This window comes from Rhineura floridana, chromosome 1, assembly GCF_030035675.1.
Source record: "Rhineura floridana isolate rRhiFlo1 chromosome 1, rRhiFlo1.hap2, whole genome shotgun sequence".
Lineage (NCBI taxonomy): Eukaryota > Metazoa > Chordata > Lepidosauria > Squamata > Rhineuridae > Rhineura > Rhineura floridana.
Genome location: NC_084480.1, coordinates 141,302,201 through 141,325,799, shown reverse-complemented (window position 1 = coordinate 141,325,799; position 23,599 = coordinate 141,302,201). Strand labels below are relative to the sequence as shown.

The 23,599-nt window shown below is 42.6% G+C and overlaps 1 protein-coding gene across 3 annotated transcripts in view; it reads left to right on the top strand.

The window, feature by feature from the left end:
- SHB (SH2 domain containing adaptor protein B) overlaps positions 1-11,343 on the top strand; it is a 173,946-nt gene extending 162,603 nt beyond the window's left edge. Inside the window, exons 6-7 of one of the 3 annotated variants that reach the window (XM_061634374.1) lie at positions 1,434-1,471; positions 9,079-9,193. In XM_061634374.1, coding sequence (XP_061490358.1) covers positions 1,434-1,471; positions 9,079-9,104 — 64 coding nt within the window. In that variant the 3' untranslated portion in view covers positions 9,105-9,193. Of the gene's footprint in view, positions 1-1,433; positions 1,472-4,858; positions 4,888-9,078 lie in introns of those variants that run through there. The other 2 variants (XM_061634379.1, XM_061634369.1) reach the window with 2 other exon arrangements.
- The last annotated feature ends 12,256 nt before the right edge of the window (positions 11,344-23,599 follow it).

Here is a 23,599-nt window from a genome sequence, read left to right as displayed (position 1 = left end):
GTGTTGTGGTTGATACGGTATTGCATTTAGGAAATCATCACTGTCTTATGTTTTTCTTTTTCTGTTTGCGTTTCATTTACCTTTAACCTCACTCCCTTACATCCATAGAAGCAACAACAGTGTTTCCATGCACTCAGTTCAACCCCCTTAAACCCACTGATGATGCACCTTGTTGGTTGCATGACGGTTTGTTTTTTGCCCAATAGTGGTAAAAGAGAATTCACATACTGGGAAGTGTGGCTACAATTGTTGTTGTTCCCAAGCTGCTTCCTGTGAAGGTAGGCCAAACCATGTGTGTTTTCTCTTTATCAATTATTACTCACTGGAATTGGGTTGGCTGCCAAAGTGAGTTTATAGCAGCCCACAGGGTAGACAGAAAAGGGTTGAGAATCTTCTTACACGTACTCATTTCTCATACCTCTTTCTGAAGTGAAGGGTCAAATCTGTAAAGAAGTTTGGAGCAGCCATATTAAAAGGTAGGGGCAGGGCATTCCAGGCAGGGGGTTGCCAACCCTGCTTGGATATGGATATCTTTGCAGAGGATCCCTAGTCAAGCTTTACCAACAGCACAATCCAAACTATACCTACCCAGAAGTAAGTCCCATAGAGTTTTGTGGGACTTAGTAAGTGTATTTAGAATTGCAGCCTTCAGGGCCATCCATATTTATTCTTTGAGTGCTCCCATCTGACACCTGCATGACACTAGGCTCCTTTCTTCCTACAGTGGCCTTCTGGTGACTGGCCTGGCCTGCAGGCACTTAAACCCTTCTTGCCAGAAGCAAGTAGGCTAGATTATATGTTCCCTACCCAGGCTCCATCTTTTAGTTAAGATTTCTTAATTTCCAATCAGAGAAATGTTTTTGTTTGAATTGTAAGCTCCAAGCAACTGTGGTTAATGCTTAATGTATAATGCTTAATGACATCACTTGGGCCCACCCTGGCCCGCCCCTGAAATCTCAGGATTTGGGATGTTTCTGACCTGGCAACCTTAATGCAAACTCAGCAGGAAGCTGTGGCCAGTCACAGTTCTCTGTTGAGCAAGTCTCTCTGATAACATGTTTACAAATGTGTTTTTTCACATTCATACATTATAAGTATAGGTGTACACTTGAAAAATATGTAAGTTCAGATGCAGGATCCTAATTGTGAATGTTCCAGGTTTGTTTGTTGCATATCTAGGAGTGGGCTATGCAAAATCTTTTTTTTATCTGCTATGACTACTACCTGCAGACTGAAGTAGCACTGTTGAAAATTCTATCATTCCTGGGCTCATCATCACAGTGGTTTAGTATCTTGTTTGGTGCTACTCACATCTCCTTTAAATTTGCGTGTTTTTGGTTTTTTTAATTGTTTTTTAAAAAAATTAAATTGTGTTTTAAATTGTTTTTAAAAGAAGTGTTTTAAATTTGTATGTTTGTTTTTGATGTTTTTAGTTGCTGTAAACCACCCAGAGAGCTTCAGCTATGGGGCGGTAGGTAGATAGATAGATATAGATATAGATATAAATAAATATGACATTACTGGCAAACAGAAGCTATGATGCAGTTTTCCCTCTGTAATTCTCCACTAACCCAATCAGCTGATAATATGAAAAGGGAAGAAAAAATGTCTCCACTCCATTTCTCTAGTGCTTGCACATGCTTTGCTCCAATGTTTTTAGGTGGGTGTGTTAATCATTCCCATTCCCTCCTCTTGCTTTCTTTCATTTTATTTCCTGGAGGCTGACAAGCAACTTCCGTCTGCTTTCCTGCATTCTGCTGGCCTTTTTTATGTTGCTGCAATCGGTGTCTTTCTTTTCTTATTCCCCTACCTTGTGTGCAAAAGCATAACACTGCTCAAACAAAGATTTGTATTTCAGCTGTAGCCTACCAACCTTAGACACGGAAAACACAGATATACGCACTTCCGGGTGTTGTTTTTTTTATTGTTGTTGTTGTTATTTTATTTAGATCCTGCCCTTCCTCCCAGCAGGAGCCCAGGGCAGCAAACAAAAGCACTAAAAACACATTAAAACATTATAAAAACAGACTTTAAAATGCATTAAAACAAAACATCTTTAAAAACATTTTTAAAAGCTTCCAAGACATCTTTTAAAAAAGGTTAAAAACATGTTGTTTTTAAAAAGGTTTAAAAACATTTTTAAAAGCAATTCCAACACAGATGCAGACTGGGATAAGGTGTCAACTTAAAAGGCTTGTTGAAAGAGGAAAGTCTTCAATAAAAAATGTAAATGGACTGCCTTCAAGTCGATCCCAACTTATGGCGACCCTATGAATAGGGTTTTCATGGTAGGCGGTATTCAGAGGTGGCTTACCGTTGCCTCCCTCTGAGGCTGAGAGGCAGTGACTGGCCCAAGGTCACCCAGTGAGCTTCATGGCTGTGTGGGGATTCAAACCCTGGTCTCCCAGGTCATAGTCTAACACCTTAACCCCAAAAAAATAACAGAGATGGTGCCCGTCTAATATTTAAGGGGAGGGAATTCCACAGGGTATGTGCCACCACACTGAAGGTCCGTTTCCTATGTTGTTCGGAACGGACCTCCTAATAAGATGGTATCTGCAGGAGGCCCTCACCTGCAGAACGCAGTGATCGACTGGGTATATAAGGGGTAAGATGGTCTTTCAGGTATCCTGGTCCCGAGCTGTATAGGGCTTTGTACACCAAGACTAGAACCTTGAACTGGTAGCTAATGGGCAGCCAATACAATTTTTCAAGCAGCAGGGTGACATGTTGGTGATACCCTGCCCCAGTGAGTGGTCTTGCCACCGCATTTTGCAATTAATTAAGCCTAGAGATTACCAGTGTGTGGACAACAGTGGTCAGGCTATCCCAGTCCAGAAACGGCCGCAGCTGTCTTACCAGCCAAAGCTGGTAAAAGGCACTCCTAGCCACTGAGGTCACCTGAGCCTCTAGCAACAAACATGGATCCAGAAGCACCCCCAGGCTACGGACTTGCTCTTTCAGAGGGAAGACGACCCCATCCAAAGCAGACAGCTGACGAATTATCTGAACTTGGGAACCACAACCCACTGTGCCTCCTTAATGCTAGGATTCAGACTCAGTTTATTGGCCCTCATCCAGCTCACCACTGAGTCCAGGCAGTGGTCCATGGCTTGCATGGCCTCTTCCAATTCAGATGTTACAGAGAAATAGAGTTGGGTATCATCAGCATACTGCAGACATCTTGCCCCAAATCTCCTGATGACTGCTCCCAAGGGCTTCATATAGATGTTAAACAGCATGGGGGACAAGATGGTACCCTGCGGCACCCCACAGTACAACAGCCAGGGGCCAAAAGACAATCACCCAATGCTATTCTCTGAAAACAACCTTGGAGATTTTTAAAAGAACCTACTACAGCTGTAAAGTTGAGTGAGCATGTTGGTCACCTTAGCAACCAGAGGGAGTGAGAATGTATAATTAGAGGACAGGGCCACAAGGAAAAAGCGGAACTAATCCTCCCCAGAGGAATGCTGCTTGTGTGAATGGGAAAAAGCAATTGGCAGCTGTCGAGCAAAAGTGAAGGTAAAAGAATTGTATTTCCTACGAAGAAATGCTGCTATGTAGATGAGCCCTCATTCTGCCCAATGTGTCGATCACATGTGTAGATCAGCTCTTAAAACAACATTTCTGACACTGCATTTCTTTATTTGCATTTTGTGAACAGCTTTAGGAAAGCAGCCAGGAAATGACTGAAGCTTATTGTCAGTCTACGGTTGGAAGAGTCGGGGGCAAGTAGACAATGTAGTAACTACAGAGAAGGCTCCAAGAGTTTTACAAGCTGCCTGTTGCAGACTGTCATCTGCCTGTTGAGAGATTGCACCCATATTAGAAAAATGCACGTCTTGACCATCTTCTTGAGGGAAATGTTTTTTCCTTCAAAAACATTTTTCAAAATTACGAGTAATGTCTTTTCCTTCAAAAACTTTTTAAAAAAATTACGAGTAGTGTTTTTTTCCTTCAAAAACTTTTTTTATTATGAGTAGTTCCAAGCAGATGGTAAGGGAGGTTGAGACTTACGGCTTCCATTCTTAGGCTTGGTGGCAGCCAATCACCATCAAGCTCTCTTGGACTGATTGACCATTGTATGAATACCTGGTACTGAGATATTGTTTAGCTAGGCTACAGAGAGCTTTATTTTGTTGGGCTTCTGAGGTTAACAAGACAGACTGGGGGAAATCTTTCTCCGGTGTATGTGATTGCTTGGCGAGGTCAAACACCCTTGGAGATAACTGTCAAGGACAGAGACTTCTTATCATGTGAATGTAACATTTGTCAGGAGAGACAAGCTTGATAACTTGACCACTTTGAAAGCTACGATCTCAAGTGATTTTGTGTCTATGATTCAGTCTACACAATGGCTCATAACATAATAAATCTGTTCCTGGACTATATTACTTTAGAGTGTAGTTGAGGAATTACATGCCTGAATATTCCCACACTTGTACACGCAATCTCTGCACACTGAAAACTATCATGTCAGGGAGAAGACTAACATAGAACCCTTATTCCTGACACACTAGCTTTTATGTGCAAGGAATTTTGTATAGCGGGCATTCAAGCACACAATTCCCTCTTTACAAAATATAATCTGCTGGTGGTGAAGACTAGACCTGAGGTTTAGAAGAATTTCAGAAGCTCACTGAGTTCATGTCCCACCATACTTTGGGAATGGATTTCCAGAGTCATCAAGTATATGGTGATGGGATTTACAAGACCGCATCCATCCTTGCCAGTTATTAGTCAGCCTCTCTTTTAATTACCAAGAGGAGATTTCATAAGTTTATTTAGTCATTCTCTTTGTTCCTCCAAGACCTTTTGTAATTCTGCCCTTATCTCATTATGTTTCCTCCACCAGGATGCCAGGTTTGACTTCCCTTCTGCCAACAGACATCTCCAATCTACCTCTTGCATCAAATAGGTGCCTTCATCTAGTTAATCATCAAGCTGTTGCTCTGGTTTGCCTGGGAAGCACACAGCCCTCCCTGACTTTATTCTTTAAAATTCTCCAAACCTGCTTTTAAAAGAGAACCATGCTTTAATTCAACCATGCAAGCAAGACCACAGAAGTTACTAGCCCGCAAAAGTCCTTACTAGCTTGCTAGCAGACACCAACCTGTGTTGGTCATTAGTGACACCTTGATAACCTAAAGGGAAGCCACCAGTTTACCAAAGTGTTCCTTCCTGAAGACCTGGAAGTGATTTAATAATCCAAGTCACTATCTCACAAGCCTATCCGCCCTGGGCTCCTGCTGGGAGGAAGGGCGGGATATAAATCAAATAATAAATAAATAAATATTTTAAATTTGCCATTTCCTGTTAAGCTTTACTGGATCATTTATTAACTATACATTTTACCTTTCAGCCTATCTCTTTAAAGCAACTGTTCTCACACACCTTATGCACACCCGTTACATTTGTGGGAAGGATCCAGCTGCAATAAAGTTCAAGTGATTCAGCATGATGTGGTTGAAAAGCAGAGCTCATGCCTTTTAATTTTGTTCTGTAAGATTGTAGGCTTTGCGTGGCTGACTGCAGAGGGTAGACTGGCTGGGCATACATTGGAACCACAGAATTAAGGGGAGCCTGGTCAGAAAGGCAGGAGAGAGGAGCAATAGTCTTTGGAGATGATTCTTAGTTAAAGATCTCTCTTCCCTCTGTGGCATGTGCCCCCCCCAGCTATGTGACTTTTTTCATGTTGTGAGCTACCTTGAGCATAGATTACTGTGGAAAGGCAGCATATAAATAAACCATGATGATGATGACGATGATGATGATGATAGGGGCTCATTGTGAAACCAAAAGGGGCAGCAATTGGAATGCCCAGCTTGCAGGTTGAGGGCACTGTGACGCTCTTCCAGGGACAAATACTGGAACTGAATATTGGTCATTATTAGCAAAATTATTATTTGTTTGTTTATTAAATTTGTATCCCACCTTTCCTCCTAGTAGGAGCCCAGGGAGGCAAACAAAACACTAAAAATACTCTAAAATATCTTAAAAACAGACTTTAAAATGTATTAAAACAAAAAATCTTTAAAAATATATTTTTAAAAAAGCTTTGAAAACATCTTATAAAGCAATTCCAACACAGGCACAGACTGGGATAAGGTTTCTACTTAAAAGGCTTGTTGAAAGGGGAAGGTCTTCCGTAGGCACTGAAAAGAGAACAGAGATGGCGCCTGTCTGATAAATTTAAGGGGAGGAGATTCCAAAGGTAAATGCCACAACACCAAAGGTCCACTTCCTGTGTTTGGAATGGACCTCCTGATAAGACGTTATCTGCAAAAGGCCCTCACCTGCATTGTGCAGTGATCAGCTGGGTTTATAAAAGGTCAGACAAACTTTCAGGTATCTTGGTCCCAAACTGTACAGGGCTTTGTACACCAAAACCAGAACTTTGAACTTGGCCCGGTAGCTAATGGGCAGCCAGTGATGCACAATAACAATAATAACATGTGAAGAAACACAGCAAAATGGGTTTCATTTCTGTGGCAGAATGCTCGTCAGAGTTTCCAGTGCATGCTGTCAGACTGCTGTTTGTGGAAAGCTTCTGATTATGCAGTTTTATCTCCATGCGAAGTAAAAGCTGTTAAAGAGCAAAATCAAAGGGACAGAGTGTAGTAGGTTTTGTCTCTTTGTGTGCAGATGAAAATAGAATTTGGAGGGCCTGAAAAAGAACTTGATGGGGCAACTAGTTCATTGCACTTGATGGGATTCCTAAAGGCAAGACTGCATGTTAACAGGATACATTGGGACTGCTGCTGAAAACTGCATCCCTGTATCAAGTTCTGATATCCTTTAACATCAAATAGTACTTCCCCTGTGGTATGACATCAGGGCATACATTTCTCAACCCTCACAATGGAAGCAAGGAAATGCACGCTGTGATGACAACATAACAAATCTCAAGAGGAGTATGGGAGCCCCTGATTTGAGGATGTAATTTTCCATGGGAGCCCCATGTCTCCTGTAATGTTTCATTCTGCCCCTAGTAATCATATTGTGGGCAATGGGTGTTGAGTGAGCTCTCTTTTCAGATCCTCCTCCATGCCCTTCAGTGTCATTTTCATCTATGCAAGAGACAAAAATTGCAACCTTTTTTTCTAATGCCCTTTCATATTGTTATAAGCAGTTTCAGTATTGTTACAAACATGCAGTTGAGCCCTTGGAAGAGGTTAAACCTACATTTATACAGGCTTGTGCAGGGATTGTCATTTAATTCAGTTCCCTCTTAAATCAGTCTTGCAAATAAATCCACAGAAGTTACTAGTCCTCAAGCATTTTACTAATTGGCCAGCAATTTGCAGTAAGACTTTGATAGTCACTTTGCTTTCTGAAGGAAATCCCAAATCAATTTACAACTTTTCTAGAGATTCCTATGTAATCAATAAAACTGTAACCGTGACAAGAAATCCCACCTGTAAATTCTGTTCTTGCAGTAAACCTTAAAAAGCATCTAAACAGACTGCCCTCTACACTAGCCTTGAATTAATATCCACCTATTTTTACAATCCCATTAATTTAGTGGCAGAATCTTAAACCATTTACTAACAGAGAGGAAAAAAACATAATGAACTGAAAGCACAGAATAATATATCTGCTCATAATAATGTATTTAGAGATGTCACCCTTGGCTTAAAGGAAATCGTTTAGAGAGCAATTATGTTTCAAAAGAGAATCATTCTTGTAAAGAATTGAAATTTAAATCAAGATTTTTTAAGCTTGCCAGAGCTATAATTACAGTGCCTGCAGTGATTTCTGCTCTACAGAGAAGGGTCATTTCATCACAAAATTGCCTGAATATCTGAATAATGCGAGGCTGAGATTTCCTTCAGCTTTTTCATGGGAAACATTCACTTTTAAAATTTCAGGCAATTTCACAGGGGATAATGGAGCTATTCTCAACTTTAAATTGTTTCTCCATGTACCCTTGAGGTACAGAATACCTCCAGTGTTGGATAGCCCACCACCTCCCTAGGTAATTGGTTCCATTGTCGTATTGCTCTAATAGTTAGGAAGTTTTTCCTGATGTTCAGCCAAAATCTGGCATCCTGTAACTTAAGCCCATTATTCCGTGCACTCTGGGATGACTGAGAAGAGATCCTGGCTGTCCTCTGTGTGACAACCTTTTAAGTACTTGAATCAATGGAGATTAAGTACTTGTTTTTTTCCACATAATCCACACACAAGCTAGATGTTACATATTTTTTGTTTCTAAAAAGTACTTCTTAAAAAACTGGTTTAACTCTGAAAATAAAGGTCATTGCAGATTGAGTCTGCATTACCCCGCAGTGTGCCCATTTGAAAACATATGTAGGCAGTCCCGGCAATTGGGGGGAGGGGTGTATCCACACTGCCCAATGGTGTTGTGGGTGGGTGTATACCAAGATCACAATCATCACTTCCTTTTTCATTCAGCTGGGGCATGTGCAGGGAGAAAAAGGTGTGGATAACCTAATCAAGGGGAGTGTTTTTAAATGCATATCAAGTAACCACACCCACCCTTGAAAAGCAGTATGTTGAAGTCGAGCATGGACAATTCTGGATTGAGAAAGCTACTTTTTGTGCTACATACAGATTAGACTCAGTCTTAACAGTTGGCCAATACTGCAGTAGTGCTTACTCCTTTCTCTGCCACATTCACTGTTACTAACAGCACACAGCTACGTCTGTCTCTAACCCTTGTGTGCTGACAGGTTTGGGGTTTTTTAGACTTCGTCCCAATTGGACCGTTCATGTGCATTCCATAACACCTTAGCAGCTATAGCTAGTGGGAGATTCATTTCAGGCAACTGAATTCGTTGTTCTCACAGCTGATCATTATGGAGGTTTGCAGCAGTCTGCCTTGTCTTTGCATCAGGCTTCGTCTATCTATCAACCTGGTGTAAGAGCCATATTGCCAGAACCACTGTTTATATGCAAATTTAAATTTTCTGCTCTTTTAATTAATATCCCATTTCACCTTTGTATAACTGCAATAAATGCCCTAAAAGATTTTTCCAAAACTGGCTTTGAGAGAGAGAGAGATGTTTTACATGCTGTATCATTTTCTTGCTGTTCTTTTTCTTTCCACAGGAGCAACCAAGGGTTTATGCACATGAAGCTGGCAAAAACCAAAGAAAAATACATTTTGGGCCAGAACAGCCCTCCGTTTGACAGTGTTCCAGAAGTGATCCACTACTACACAGCTAAAAAACTCCCGATAAAAGGAGCTGAACATTTGTCGCTCCTATACCCTGTTGCTGTCTGGACCTTATAATTGCTCTGGCCCATGCTCCTTCCCGTGGATTGGAGATGAAGCATGCTGCCGCAGAAGTGCCTCCTGCACTGTCTACAGCAAAGCTTCTTGGGACAGAAGCCCAGTTCTGCCTTTCCAGTGGCAGGCTGTTGTATAGTAATCATTGCACTACTTTGCATGTCCTGTGTGGAAATATTGGTTTCTATTTATATGAGAAAAAACTGCATTCCGCCACAAAGGAAACACGGGGACCCCCTCCCCCACGTGAATGGAAATGTTGCCATATCCAAAGAATGGCCTTCAGACTTTACTGAGATCAGTAAAGTATCGTCTTACCTGGGGAGGGAGGAGGCATCATCTTCCACATATCCCAGCAGACTCTGCAAACTCTTGTGCAGGGAAGCTAAGAGACAACTGGCCTGTTGGCCTTATTCAACGCTCAAGACCTGGGAACTACATGTTATGCACTCAACCCCATATTTGTGTTACTTTTTTAATGCACAGTTTAATTCAACTTGGGAGACCCTACTTTTTGTCACAATGATGATGTGATTTGAAGATCTCAATAAGTAATTTTGCAACAGCAAAAAAAAAAGTGTTCAGCTATTTATGAATAGGGTATGTACTTAAATAGTCGTTTAATATATATATATTTTTATCCCCCTTCCCCATTTTTGGTACAATAATAAAGCTCTAAGGGTGGTTTTTTTTGCTGGTTTCTAGATTAAAGGCAGTGAGTCAGTTCTGTTTTCTGTTATGTATGTACAATGTGAGTGCTTTCCAGTTCAGTGCTTTCCGAGGAGGGTAGAGTCAGTGTGGAGGGAGTTGATGTTTCAAACCTAAAAAGACTTCTGCAGAACGGGCTTCCTTCCTTGAGGTGATGATGGCACCTGATATATAGTAGACTCCACCATCTAGATTCTTTTCCATCTCAGGGATGTGGGGAAAAGCACATGAAGAACAGCTTTTTCTGCTTCTCCAGCTGAGATGCATAGTACACCATGTAGCATAATATAAATCGGGGCTATTTTCTGTCTCCCCCCTCATATAAAAGGGTCTAGCTGTCTTGTCATGCACAAAAGGTGTGGCTAGTTTTGTTCCTCTCCTGCCTTCATAACTAATTGAATTAGCTGTATCAAAGGCTCTCTTGTCCTTGACAGTACAACTGCAGTTGGCTTCTACCTCATCTCCACACCCCATCCCTGGCCAGCGTGTTCTCTTGTTACTTGAACAGAAAGCCTGGCAAACCGTAACAAAGAGCAGAACTTAATGAGAAACAGGGCGACAGTGGAAACCAGCAGCCCCTTGTCAAATTCCTCCTGCCCCTTTAATACATCAATATAGCACACCCTGACATCACTATGCTGTATGTTTCCCTGTCAACAGCAGCCAACAACATGGATCTGAGTGAGGAAACATGCACCATAATGCCATCAGGTCATGGGTTAAATTGGGCTAAAACACTGGACTGCCATTTTCAGCTGCAGCTCCATGTTCACTTATGCCCTCGTTGGCTTCAGTAATATAAGCATTGCAAAGAGATTCCTCCCCCTCCCCTGCATCAACCTTTTCCATAGCACTGTGCATTTCTCCATTGGTGATCCAAGTCGAGATTCAAGTTTGTCATTTTTACTCTTCAGATTTGCGATAAGGCTGTGAAATTAACCTGTTTTAAACTGGACTGTTGTTCAAACATACAACTTCCCTTCATTTTTGTGCTGGTTTAAAAATGTAATGGAATAATCATTATTCCAGTGCCTGTGTAAAATACTGCTTCGTTGAACTGTACAATGTGAAAAGAGAAATCCTCAGATTATTTGGGTTTATAAATAGTTGTTGCCTGATTCATTTTAGCCCCATATGGACCAGTTTTCAAGCTGGTGTTACTTCCAGGATTCTGTTTTTACCTGTTGGAGGACAAAAATAAATAAATCTCTGTAAAAACGTGTGGAAATCAGCTGCCGCTAATCAAATGGAAATGTTCAAGCTAATTGTGCATGCCAAGTGTCTCTCTGTCATTGTTTTTTACAAATACTGTGGGGGTTTCTCCCTGAATGAAGTAAAAGAGCAATCCATTTTTAAAAAACAGAAACAAAAGCTAACAGTTGAGTTCCTTCTTTATTTTTGTTACAGTTTTCCCCCCTCATAGCATGTTCTTTTGTAGCTTACACAGTTGACTCAAGAGATCCCCATTGTTGCTTGCTTAAACCATAGGAGGCCAACTTGCAACCAGGTGCTAAAGTGGTATAGACAGGAGAAGGTACACGGCACACTTTGCCAGGAGCAGGATGGCCTGGCTGTGACATGGAGTCATGCCTATATTCCCCCTTTTCTCTAGTATTGTTCCTGCTGCGCTTTCTCCAGCCTAGTAGACAAGAACTTGGGAGGCTGCATATGTACTGTACTGAATTACTAGACTAGCACTATCTGGGAACATTAGAAAGCTGCCTCATGCTGGGTCAGATCAAATGCTCTATCTAGCTCAGTACTGTCTACACCGTGTTCTTCAACTTTGGGTCCCCAGATGTTGTTGGACTACAACTCCCATCATCCCTGACCACTGGCTAAGGTGGCTAGGGATGACGGAAGCTGTAGTCCAACAATATCAAGAGAGCCAAGATTGAAGAACACTTATCTACACGGACCGGCAACAGCTGTCTAGGATTTCAGGCAGAGGTCTCTCCCAACCCTACCTGGAGATGCCAGAGAATGAACCCTCTGCGTGCAAAGCAGACGTTCTGCCACTGAGCTACGACTTGTGTCACACTTACCAATAAGGGTGCCCACCACTGACTAGCTTAGAAATACTTGCTCCATAGGCATCTCTTGACCCTTGTGTATTAAAACATTTTTGACAGTTGTAGCACTATTGGTTCATCTGTGGTTGTATTCAACTACCAACAGGACTAATAAAGCAGTCCTTTAGCAATGGAAATCTGTTGTGGTACATGGAAGAGCATTTTCACAGTGAAAATAGGTGGATTTATTTGAAGCATTATTTGCTGCCCTGTATAACAACATGGGTCTCAGAAGCAGCTCCAGATATCCTCTTTCCCACTCATCAGTGGAGGCCCTCGAGAGGTTTCAACTGCTACTTGAGCATGCTATCATTTCTTGTGGAGGAGATTGAGTTTGGACCCATGTACGAAACAAAGGCAAAACCACCTAAGCTCTCTCTGCCTCGGGCACTTGAGACATACATGATTATAGCCCCCCCAGCATTAAAATTCATGTAAAAATTTTGTCCCACCTCAGAGCTTACTGCCTCAGAGAGACTTCTCGCCTAATCATTTTCAAGATGGTCAGTTTTGACATTGGGTGCTTCCCAGTTCCTTGTGTTTGAAATCCAGGAGGAGAGTACCAACACAAATAACTAAATTTTCCCAAATAACTAAATTATCCCAAAGAGAATAGAGCCTCACAGGCAGCCACTCATTCCAGAGCTGTTGTTTCCACAACTGTGGCTAGATTACACACTGTTGTTTGTTGCTCAGCCCTCCTCAACTACTGACCTAGAATGTCACCTTTGGGAGGCCCAACCTTTGTTCCATCAAGTCATAAAGTCCACTTGCAGGCACTTGGCTGGCTGTGGCTGATGGGAGCTTCAGTCCAAAACATCTGGAGGGCATCAGGTCTAAGAAATGGGTGGTGCACATGCTTTCCTGCACAACAGTCATGTGTAAGGCAGCCTGGAAGGTTGCCCGGTCGAATCCCTGGTGATGGAGTGGAATAAGGAGATCGCCAGGGCGGTGGACCGGGTGGCTCCGAAACATCCTCTCCCCCTGAACAGAACTCAGACAGCACCTTGGTATACACCACGGCTGTGGGGTCTGAGACAGGAGGTGAGACGACTTGAGCGCCGGTGGCGGAAATCTTGCACTGAAGACGATCGGACACGGGTTAGAGCAGCAATAGCTGCCTACCAGGTGGCAACAAAGGCAGCAAAGAAAAATTTCTTTGCTGCCTCTATTGCGTCGGCAGAGTGTTGTCCCAGGAGATTGTTCCAAGTGGTCCGAAGCCTGGTCGGTCCAGTTGCTCAGGAACCCATGGAACATTCTAAAATCTGCTGTGATACTTTTGCTAAACACTTTGCCGATAAAATCGAACGTCTGAAGAGCACGCTTCTGCCCGCCGTGGAGACAGGAAGTGGGCCAGAGTCGGCCAGTTGCATTCCGGTCTGTTGGGATCGGTTTCAGCCTCTTCTCTCTGAGGAAGTGGACAAGGTGCTCTGTACTGTGAAGCCGACCACCTGTCTGGTTGATCCTTGCCCATCATGGCTCATCATGAGCTGTAAAGAGAGACTGAGCGAAGGGATCAAGGCAGTGGTAAATGCATCCTTGCAAGAGGGTGCAATGCCATCAGCCCTCAAGGAAGCGGTAATAAAGCCCATCTTAAAAAAACCGTCCTTGGATCCCCAAGAGTTAAACAACTTTCACCCAGTCTCTAATTTACCATTCTTGGACAAGGTGATTGAGAGGGTGGTGGCTGCGCAATTACAGACACACTTGGAGGAAACGGATTATTTAGATCCATACCAATCGGGTTTTAGGACTGGTCATGGTACGGAAACAGCCTTGGTCGCTCTGGTAGATGATATGCGGAGGGCATTGGATAGGGGTGAATACACCTTCCTTGTCCTCCTGGACCTCTCAGCGGCTTTTGATACCATTGACCACGGTATCCTTTTAAACCGCCTAGAGGGATTAGGAATAGGAGGCACTGTCTTGCAGTGGTTCCGTTCCTATCTCTCAGATAGGCAGCAACGGGTGGCATTGGGAGATGAGGTTTCACACCCTTGGCCTCTTCATTGTGGAGTGCCACAGGGTTCTATCCTCTCTCCCATGCTATTCAACATCTATGTGAAACCGCTGGGAGCAATCATCAGGAGTTTGGGGTTGCAGTGCCATCAGTACGCAGATGACACTCAGCTCTATCTCTCCTTTAAGTCCTCACCGGAGTTGGCTGTGAATACCATGTCCAAGTGCCTAGAATCCGTAAGTGGATGGATGGGAGAGAATAGGCTGAAGCTGAACCCCGACAAGACTGAGGTATTACTTGTGGGAGATAAAAGGAAGTTAGGAATTACTGACCTGATGCTTGATGGGGTAAGTTTACCCCTGAAGGACCAGGTCCGCAGTCTTGGGGTCACACTTGACTCCCAGCTGTCCATGGAGGCTCAGATTACAGCAGTGAGCCGGGCAGCTTGGTATCAATTACATCTGATACGGAGACTGCGTCCCTATCTTCCTGTTCACCTGCTCCCTCAGGTGATACATGCCCTGGTCTCCTCTTGCTTAGACTACTGCAATGCGCTCTACGTGGGGTTACCCTTGAAAACGGTCCGGAAATTACAGCTGGTACAGAACGCGGCGGCACGCTTGATTACGCATAGCCGTCACTGGGATCATATCACCCCAGTGTTATTAGATCTTCACTGGCTACCAGTTGTCTACCAGGCCCAATTCAAGGTGTTGGTGTTGACCTTTAAAACCCTATACAGTTTCGGCCCAGTATATCTGAAGGAATGCCTCCAGAATCACCAATTGTGCCGCCTGATGAGATCAGCCTCGCAAGACCTTCTCTCGGTCCCACCGGTGAGAACAGCTAGGCTGGTACGGACCAGAGAGAGGGCATTCTCTGTTGTGGCCCCCACCCTCTGGAACTCCCTCCCTCTCGATCTCAGACATGCTCCCTCCTTGTCAAGCTTTCGCTGAGCCTTAAAGACCTGGCTCTTCAGGCAGGCCTACAAGATTGGAACAGATTAACTTATGTTACAATTGAATTAATGAATGGTTTTTTAGCTTAAAATTTGATTATGTTGATCTATATGTATTGTTTTTATTCTTGTTGTTCGTCGCCTAGAGTGTCCCTAACCCGGACAGATAGGCGGCTGAAAAATAAAATTTATTATTATTATTATTATTAGATTATGACAAGAAACTCTGCTGGACAAATTAACAGAAAGGCTACTGACAACTTGAACCATCTTACTATTGGTAGTATTGTTCATCATAGGAGTGGGCAAAATCAATTGATTTCTAATCCATCTCCCTCTTGCCGGTGTTCACTCATAAGTCTATTTGGTCCCATTTGTGCATTAAACTGCAATTTTAATAATCTGCATGACAATTCACATTTAAATTATTTTGAAATGTATTTTCTCTCAAAATACGCATATTTAAATTGTATTTTGAATCTTTTTTTCTTTTTTGGAGACATAAACTCCTTGGAAAGTGAAAAGGCTAGTGAATAACTAAGTTCTGATTTGGGCGTACTAAGTGTGTCTGTGAGATCTGGGTTAGGTTAGCTCACATCAGAATTCACTAAGATCAAAGTCCTCAAGCGTCCCCAGGTTGAGCAACCTGGCCAGACAACCTCAAAATTGTTGGAAGTGTTGGGGTGCAACTCAGCTTGCCCTGAAGGCTGATGTGTCTACATGGGAAACAGTAGACAAAGGAACTTCCATGCTTCCTAGACTGTCCTTTCCCTTCTGACCTGTGTTGATCTACCAGTGCTAGACTGATACTCCTGGGTTGCTGATCTCACTTCCTACTACTTCTCTCTCTCTTTCCGCTCGATCTCTCTTCTCTTGAAATGCAGGAGCAAGCATGCCTTCTTGCACCTCAGTTAGCCAGAACTACGGATCTTTCCTATCAAACATGTATTTCCTTTAACAACTGCCAGTGTATTGTTTTCTTAAAGCCAGAGTCTCACTGTGATTATATCCAGGGTAAAGTGTGCTCCTTCAACAGAAACCCTGTCACAGTTCAGCTTCTGCCAGCATCCAGTTCCAATGCTAACAAAAATATCCTCACTTTTGAGGCTTCTTGGGTGATGTACTGCTATGTGTGTGAATAAATAATGCTACACTCAAAAACTAGGGCTTACTTGGTCAAAACCAGAGTTGTTCTGTCTAAGTTACCTTTCAGAAGCTTTGCCTACTAATTAAGGGCAGGGAGTTGGTTAGTCGCAATTCTGCTGCTATAGATCTCTCTCCATTGTGAATATCTGGGGTGCTAGTCCAAAGGTTTTGATGCTCATTGCGAGCTGCACATGCATCATTTATATTCACTGCGGAGGAATCGGGAAGAACTGGGTATGTAGAAATTTAAATAAGAAACTTCAGCATTCTTCGAGGAGGGCGTTAAAGTGGGTGGTGCTTCTACCACAGGATGGGACCCTAACCCCTGGTGTGCCAACTTTGCAAGTCAGCAGAAACAGCACAGTTCTCAACATGGAAGCCTATTGATCCAAGCTGAGGATCCATAAATCAGTGCCTCCTGCCATTTTTTCTACAGCAGCTCTGCTTTTGCACAAATCTAGCCCTTGACCAGCTGCCAGAATTCACCATCTTGGCCTTTGCTATCATCCTTGTCTACCAGGGATTTGGGGAACAGTGAGCTGTCATTTCACTTATAGTACATCCCCTCCACCTGTCCCCATGTTAAGCTTTGAATGTGGTGCTCTTTTACAGATCTGAGTTTGTCTTTTAATCTATTACAATGAAACTTCACAGGGTACTAACCAGGAGACCCTTTTCAATATTGTGTAGTTTATGTCTCCCCTTTCCTCCACCCCTTAATGTGTTTGGCACAGATGGAAGTGTTAATGTTAATTTACAGCTCCCTGGACAAGGGCCTTACAAGAGTCTTCCACTGACTTGAGCATGTGTCGGCCTTTTCCAAAGTAATGGCACACACATGCATGCGTATAAACGGAGGTGTGTGTTTGTGAGTGTGCTCAGCTGTATAAATCCCAATAATGGGAAAGCCATAGGCTTTAGAAAAGTGTTTGGTTTTTAATTTATTTTTTAACAGAAAGGATTTCTCAGAGGTGCAGAATGACTGCTGCATACATGGAACCCAACTGTTCTTTTGCATTGTAATGTTGTCTCTGTTTTATTTAAGTGATTGTGTGGTTATTTCCCCCCCCCCCCCCGTTTTCAAAGTTTTCCTCTTTAGGGAAAAAACCACAAAACTGTTACAGTGATGTGCACCATTGCTTCTGGCTGAGAGACTGAGCAGCAATTGTGCCTGTGTAGTCCATTAAAAGTTTGTTTTAAATAAAAATTATTAACCTCTCCCTTTTCTTCCTCTCATTGTGGCAGTTTCCTCTCTGTCAGAGTGTATTCATATTTTTCTGGAGCAGCTAACAATTGAGACTTTTTTCTACTACAAAACAATCCCTAGCTAGGTGCCCTGGCTTTTATATGGCTGGTGTGCCAGCCAATGGCAGGGGAAGTAAGATTTAGGCTGTGGGTTTTTTTAAGAGAATCTGTGCCAGAGAGTTCAACCCTATTCAATACCCTGCTCAGAGAAAGTTGTTAAATTTCTGTCTGCAGTTCATCCCAATACAATAGCTGTTGACAAGCAATGTGCATTGACTCATTTTGCCCAAATGCTTGGCAAGTCAATTAGCACCTTTTGGAGACAAAATGGGAAGGCATCAAGCTAGATCAGTTTCCATTAATAAAAGCTGGCAACACAGGATCAGCCGAGAAGCCAGGAGACCCTCTCCTGAAAGGCAGTGCTGTTTGGGTTGAAGAAACTCAGGCTGTGGTTGAATTCCTAAACATGTAGGTCATTTCTCCCTGCGTGCCTTGGGAAGGAGGGAAGACTTTTATAAATACAGTATGTCCAACTAGGGCTCTGTCAAAACTACCATTTACTGTTTTGTAATAAATTTTGGCACTACCAAAAACTGCTGCTCCTTTTCAATTATTTTTGGCCCTCTGTGATAAAATGTTTGCTTACTCATTGAAATTGCCCTCACTTTCCTTCTCTCTCTGAAACTACTAATCGACATCATCACACAGTCAAATCTGACTGGCTATGCAACATTGTGATGTTCTCTGTGTGAGCCCTCATTGGGTGGCATCACCCATGTGAGTAAGGAAGGAAGGATGACAGAGCAGCAGCTTCCAGGGAAACAATGGTACTGAACAGGATAAAAGGAAAGTGAATGTACTGTATTGAAGTTAACTCTGAGTCAACAAGTTGGACGCTTTTATTTATTTTAACTTTGGTATCAATATTTTTTAGACCCAGATACACAAGCCCAATTTTGTATTGCTATTCATGAGAGAATTATCTGTTCATCTCCCAAGGAATCTTGGATCATTTGCCTCTTCTAAGTGACTTCTTCCTTTCCCAAGACCCTCATTCTCCTTGACAGCAGGGGAGCTGTCATCCTGGGAGAGGGATGCACCCCATAGACACCTTGTCCACTAACCGATCTCACTCTCAGCTACTCCATGTCAGCTACCTTCACCTCAAGGGAACATCCTGTTCCCTGAGGGACAGGAACTCATCACAAACACCCACAGGCAGAGAGCCATGCATACACCATGCATGTACAATACACTGGATAGCCTCCACACTCCTGCTTGATTTCTACCTGCATATCTGCTGTTGTTTATTGAGTTAATTTACTTTGGGGCTTGGGATTTGTTAGGTCAAAAAAGTGGAGGCGGGGACACTAGTCTGCCTTGATCTCTTCACAGCATCCTAACTTATTTGTTATCTTGACATTTTGTCACTGAAGCCAAGATGCTTCATCAGCTTCTGCCTTTCCTATGGAGCAGGCTTCCTTACTACATTGCCCTAAACCAGCCACAGTTGCCCTAAACCAGCCACAGGCCTAATTATGCCACCCATTTGACCCACAAAGCCATTTTGGCCAAGCCACACCTACCTGCCCTATACCTGAAATCATGTATAAAGTCAGGTGTGAGGCAAGTGAAGACCTGGCTCAGTTAAAATGGGAGGTGCAGGCATCCATTTGCAGCCTGTGTAGCACTCTGCATACAACTTCATAAGACCCAATGATCGTCTGATTGTCAGGTCGTATGAAGCCCTTTGCAAAGCCTTCCAGGATACCTGACAATCAGCTGATCGACAGAGCTAATTCAGAAGAGTGTTTTATTCAAGCTTCACTCAAGAGAGTTTAACAAAACTTTAATTAGGAGGAGGGATTTTTAAAAAAAACCAAAGTGAAAGAACAACACCATCACTGGACAAGAGAGAAAAAATAGTACACAATCACAGTACAGCAGTCCTGTTAAGAATGTCATATTAGATATTTTCTTGCATCGCCTGCCTTATCACTGACAACTTCATAGGGCTTCTCGGGAATGTTCCAGAATGGTTTCCTACAGCTTGGAAATAATGGTGGCATATCTTATGGAGCATGCTCTCATGCCTTCACTATTAGATGCAGAGAGAACAGTTCTCACTGGTCTCTCTGCTGGTAGTGTCCAATCAGAGCTGTCCTCTCTTCTTCTTTCTGAGTCTGCTGGCCAATCAGAATCCAACAGTGAGGGCAGCAGTGATTCTGGAGGGCACCCTGGCACTTCTACTATGAATGGGACTGGGCTAAGCTGCTGTTATTAGTGTGGCCTGTGGCTGCAACCACACTTGCTCATGCTGCTGTAGCAAAAGGTCATTACCATTGCATAGTGGAGTTTACTTTGTAATTTCTTCCCATTAGGTTTATGGAGCTCAAATCAATTGCCTCCCTCCCCCCAAAAAATGACAACAATGCCAATGTTGGCCCTCTCTATATGTGGAGCTCGGGTCAGCCCCCCCCTTAAAAAAAGACCTGTCCTTTGCTCACTTAATTTGGTTTGCTGCAACTCCTCATGTCAGAATCCTGCTTTATCATCTGTTTTTATTTGCATGACATTTGCTTGATATGCATGGAGTGATTTCCCAAATTAACAGCTGGGAGTCCCAAACTAGGAATGCTACCGATATTACCGTAAGATATTAATTAATATTCATGATGGGAGATTGTATTTTTCATATATAATTGGCACTTGTTTTCACTGCAACTGAAGGGAAGGAGGCTGGGAAATTAGTCTTCCCCCAATTATAATTTCATTTTGTGATGTGATCAAGGGAAGGATGCAGAGATGAATCTTTTCACATTGTATCCCTTTGGAGAAATGCTTTGGGAAACATCAGAAACAGCAGCAGGAATTGAAGCTGAAGTTGTTGCTTTCCATCCACTCTCTCCTATGTCGTTGTGAGGATACATTTATTGTAGGGCATTCAACTATTCCTGCATTTAGGACCAACATAATTTGTAGTGCTATTTCCCTGGCTTGAGAGTGATGTGTTGACTGGCAGCAGCTATGTCTCCATCTTCTTTCAAGTATACAGAGGAGAGAGGCATTAATAGCAGAGAGCTATAAGGCAGGGAGCATCCAAGAAGACTTTCGTTAGCTGGCAAAACACACTGATCATTATTTATTATTATTATTTTATTGCTGTTGTTGTTCAATTTATAACCCACCCTTCATCTCAAAGGAAGTGCCAGATAACTCACAATAATAAAATTACACAAAAATTTAAAACAGTGCTATAACACATTGCAAGCAGCAGATAAAACCAGCAGGGTAAGAGCTTCATAAAACTATCAACCAAAAGCCTGCGTGCAGTAAATAAGAAAGTCTTTACACATTTTCTGAATGCAGCTAAAGAATGGGGGCCACTTGTTTTCCCTTGTGAGGGAGTTCCATCACCAGGGTGCCACGACTGAGAATGCCCTGTGTTATGTTCCTGCTTTGCATTTGATGGATGGGACCACAAATAGACCCTGTAGTGAAAGCGGGGAGCTCTTCCCCGTCTGCTCTCACTGTCCTAGGAGTCAATCCCCAGCCTAGGGCAATTGATCCCAGCAAATCCTGGTTTGCCAAGGTTGTGCACGTCTACACCAACCCTGTAAGGTAGTACTGCCACCACCCTTCAACTGGTTAGCTACTCTCTCCCAGATTGGAGATTTCAGGACAGAAGGTACTGAGGAAGGCATTCTTTCAAGTACTTGAATCCCAAGTCATTTAAAGTTTTGTACATTAGTACTAACACCTTGAATTGGACCTAATAAGTAATTGTGTTGGGTTTCTATCTGCTGGGAAAAGGAGGCATGAACTGTGTTCAAGTGGGAGGGGGAGGAGAGAGAGTGTATGTGTTTTGGACTGCCTGTTTTTAATAAGGCTCCCCTTAAGCATTCTAGTGTTTGACTGATCCATTGAACATGAGCACTAATGGGTTGGATAAACAAGATGGAAAGCATATCAACAAGAACAGGAGGCAATAAGGAGGAGGACTTGTTTGAAAAAGAAGTCATCCTAAACTTAGGAAAAAAAGAGCAACCTTGCAATAAGGTGACCCAAGAAAGAATGTAAAGATCAGATTGCTAGAGATGCATTTTTATTAAATGTGCCATTAAATATGTATGCCCTGATGCAGCTGTGGAGATCTGCAGGCCTAGGCAGGCTTACAGGTGTGGATAACTTACTGGGAACTACAAGCATAAATCGGATTTGGATTGAGATATGCATCCAAATGCACATTCCTTCCTCCACCCCTGTTGCTTTGAATGGCATACATGTTCCAATGTGCATTCAAAATGTGCTTCCCCACCTATGGTCTTGCACAACTAATCACACACTAACACCTTATTTATATGTAACTAAATTTGGATCAGGGCCACCAGGAGCAGGAAATGAGCCAAAGAAGCAATGCAATCACATTGTAAAAATGAAGACATAGAAATTGCAGAGGAGCGAAATGGATTCCTTGCATCAGTCTTTGATGCTTTCCAACACTTTGTGTTATATGGCATTACGTTTGAAGAATTGCATCAAATGCAGGATAAAAATGTGAGGTGTTTTAGAACTAGTGGATGAACTGAAAAACTAATGAATCATGGGAGTGAAATTGCATTCACCTAGAAGATCTTTAAAAACATAAATGTAGAACTAAAGATCTAATCCTACTGAAATCAACTTTGTTACTAGCTTGGAAGGTGGTCCACTCATTAAAATGCCAATGTTACAAAAGAAAAGGTCCAGAACATTACAGACCCTTCCCCTTAACTTCTGCTCCAGGTAACCTGGTAAAAAGCATTATTAAAATTAGAATGGTTAGAACAGAAAGCGCAGCCTTGGGTGTGACGCATTGGCTGGGTTTCTGCAAAGGATCTTCTTGCCTCATTCATCTCAGGGGACTCTTTGAGGACATAAGAAAGGACAGAGAAAATGTTCCATTTTCAAAGCACTTCCCAGCACAATTAACACTCATTACCAGATTTCAGGTGGGAGCCAGTGTGGCATAGTGGTTAGAGTGTTGGACTACGACCTGGAAAAACAGGGTTCAAATCTATACACAGCCATGACGTTCACTGGGTGACCTTGGGCCAGTCACTGCCTCTCAGCCTCAGAGGAAGGCAATGGTAAACCCCCTCTGAATACAGCTTACCATGAAAACCTTATTCATAGGGTCACCATAAGTTGGGATTGACTTGAAAGCAGTCCATGATTGACTTCCGGGAAGGGTGACTTAGCCTGTGCCTGCTTTTGAGACGGGCTCCTGCCTCAAAAGAAGCTTATTCAGATATATCAGTCAGTTTTTTCTTTTTTTTTTGACTGATTAAACTTCTCCCGGGTAGGGAGAAACGAAGAGATTAACCTCAAAGCCTATTTTTGTTGGGACGACCAGATCTCATTAATTTATGGGACGAGGTCCAGCCGACGAAGGTGGGACGGATTTTCAACAGCAAGCTCTATCTGTTAAAGCGAACGTTCATCTTATCTTCTAAGAGAGAACGCACTAACAGGCAAGCACCCTTCTTTCTATATTTTTCTTTTACTTGACTTAAATTGTTGCTGTTTAAAAGAGATTTGCCAGATTGATCGGTTTTTGACATCTCACTGGGGAGCCATAACTTCTCTCTGCTACGCACTAATTAATAGCTTATCTCTGTTTTTGTTGCAAAAAGCTGTCCTGGATTTGCATTCTAAAGATATACACAGAAGAGGGATTTCTATTCCAGATTTTTATTTTGAAGAATATTATACTGTCTGAGACTACTCTCTTTTTGGTCTATTTTATTTTGACGAATCTGTTTCTTGACGACTGCCATTAATTGTTTCGATCCTGGGAACTGCATTTTGTTTACTTAACTATGGAGAGATAAGGCTGTCTGCTCTGTTTATACTGTGATGTCACCAAGTTTGGAGTATTAACCCAATTGTTGCTGAAATAAGAAGTGGTTTTCCTATATTTTTCTTTTAAAATGGCAATTAAGAAAGTGGCTGAGAATCTGGAAATAACTATGTTTCAGAAAATAATGGATGAGATTGAGATAACGAAACAAAACCTGCGACAGGGTTGTAAGGAGCTGAAAATTGAATTGAGTAAAATGACGCAGGAGATTAAAGATATAGGGGTCCCTGTGAGAGAGGTGACCCTGGAAGGGGTCCCTGTGAGAGAGGAGACCCCGGAGATTGGAACAAACGTGGAACAGGAAAAAGATTTGGAGTCTATGGACTTTAGAAATAAAATCTATTGTTTG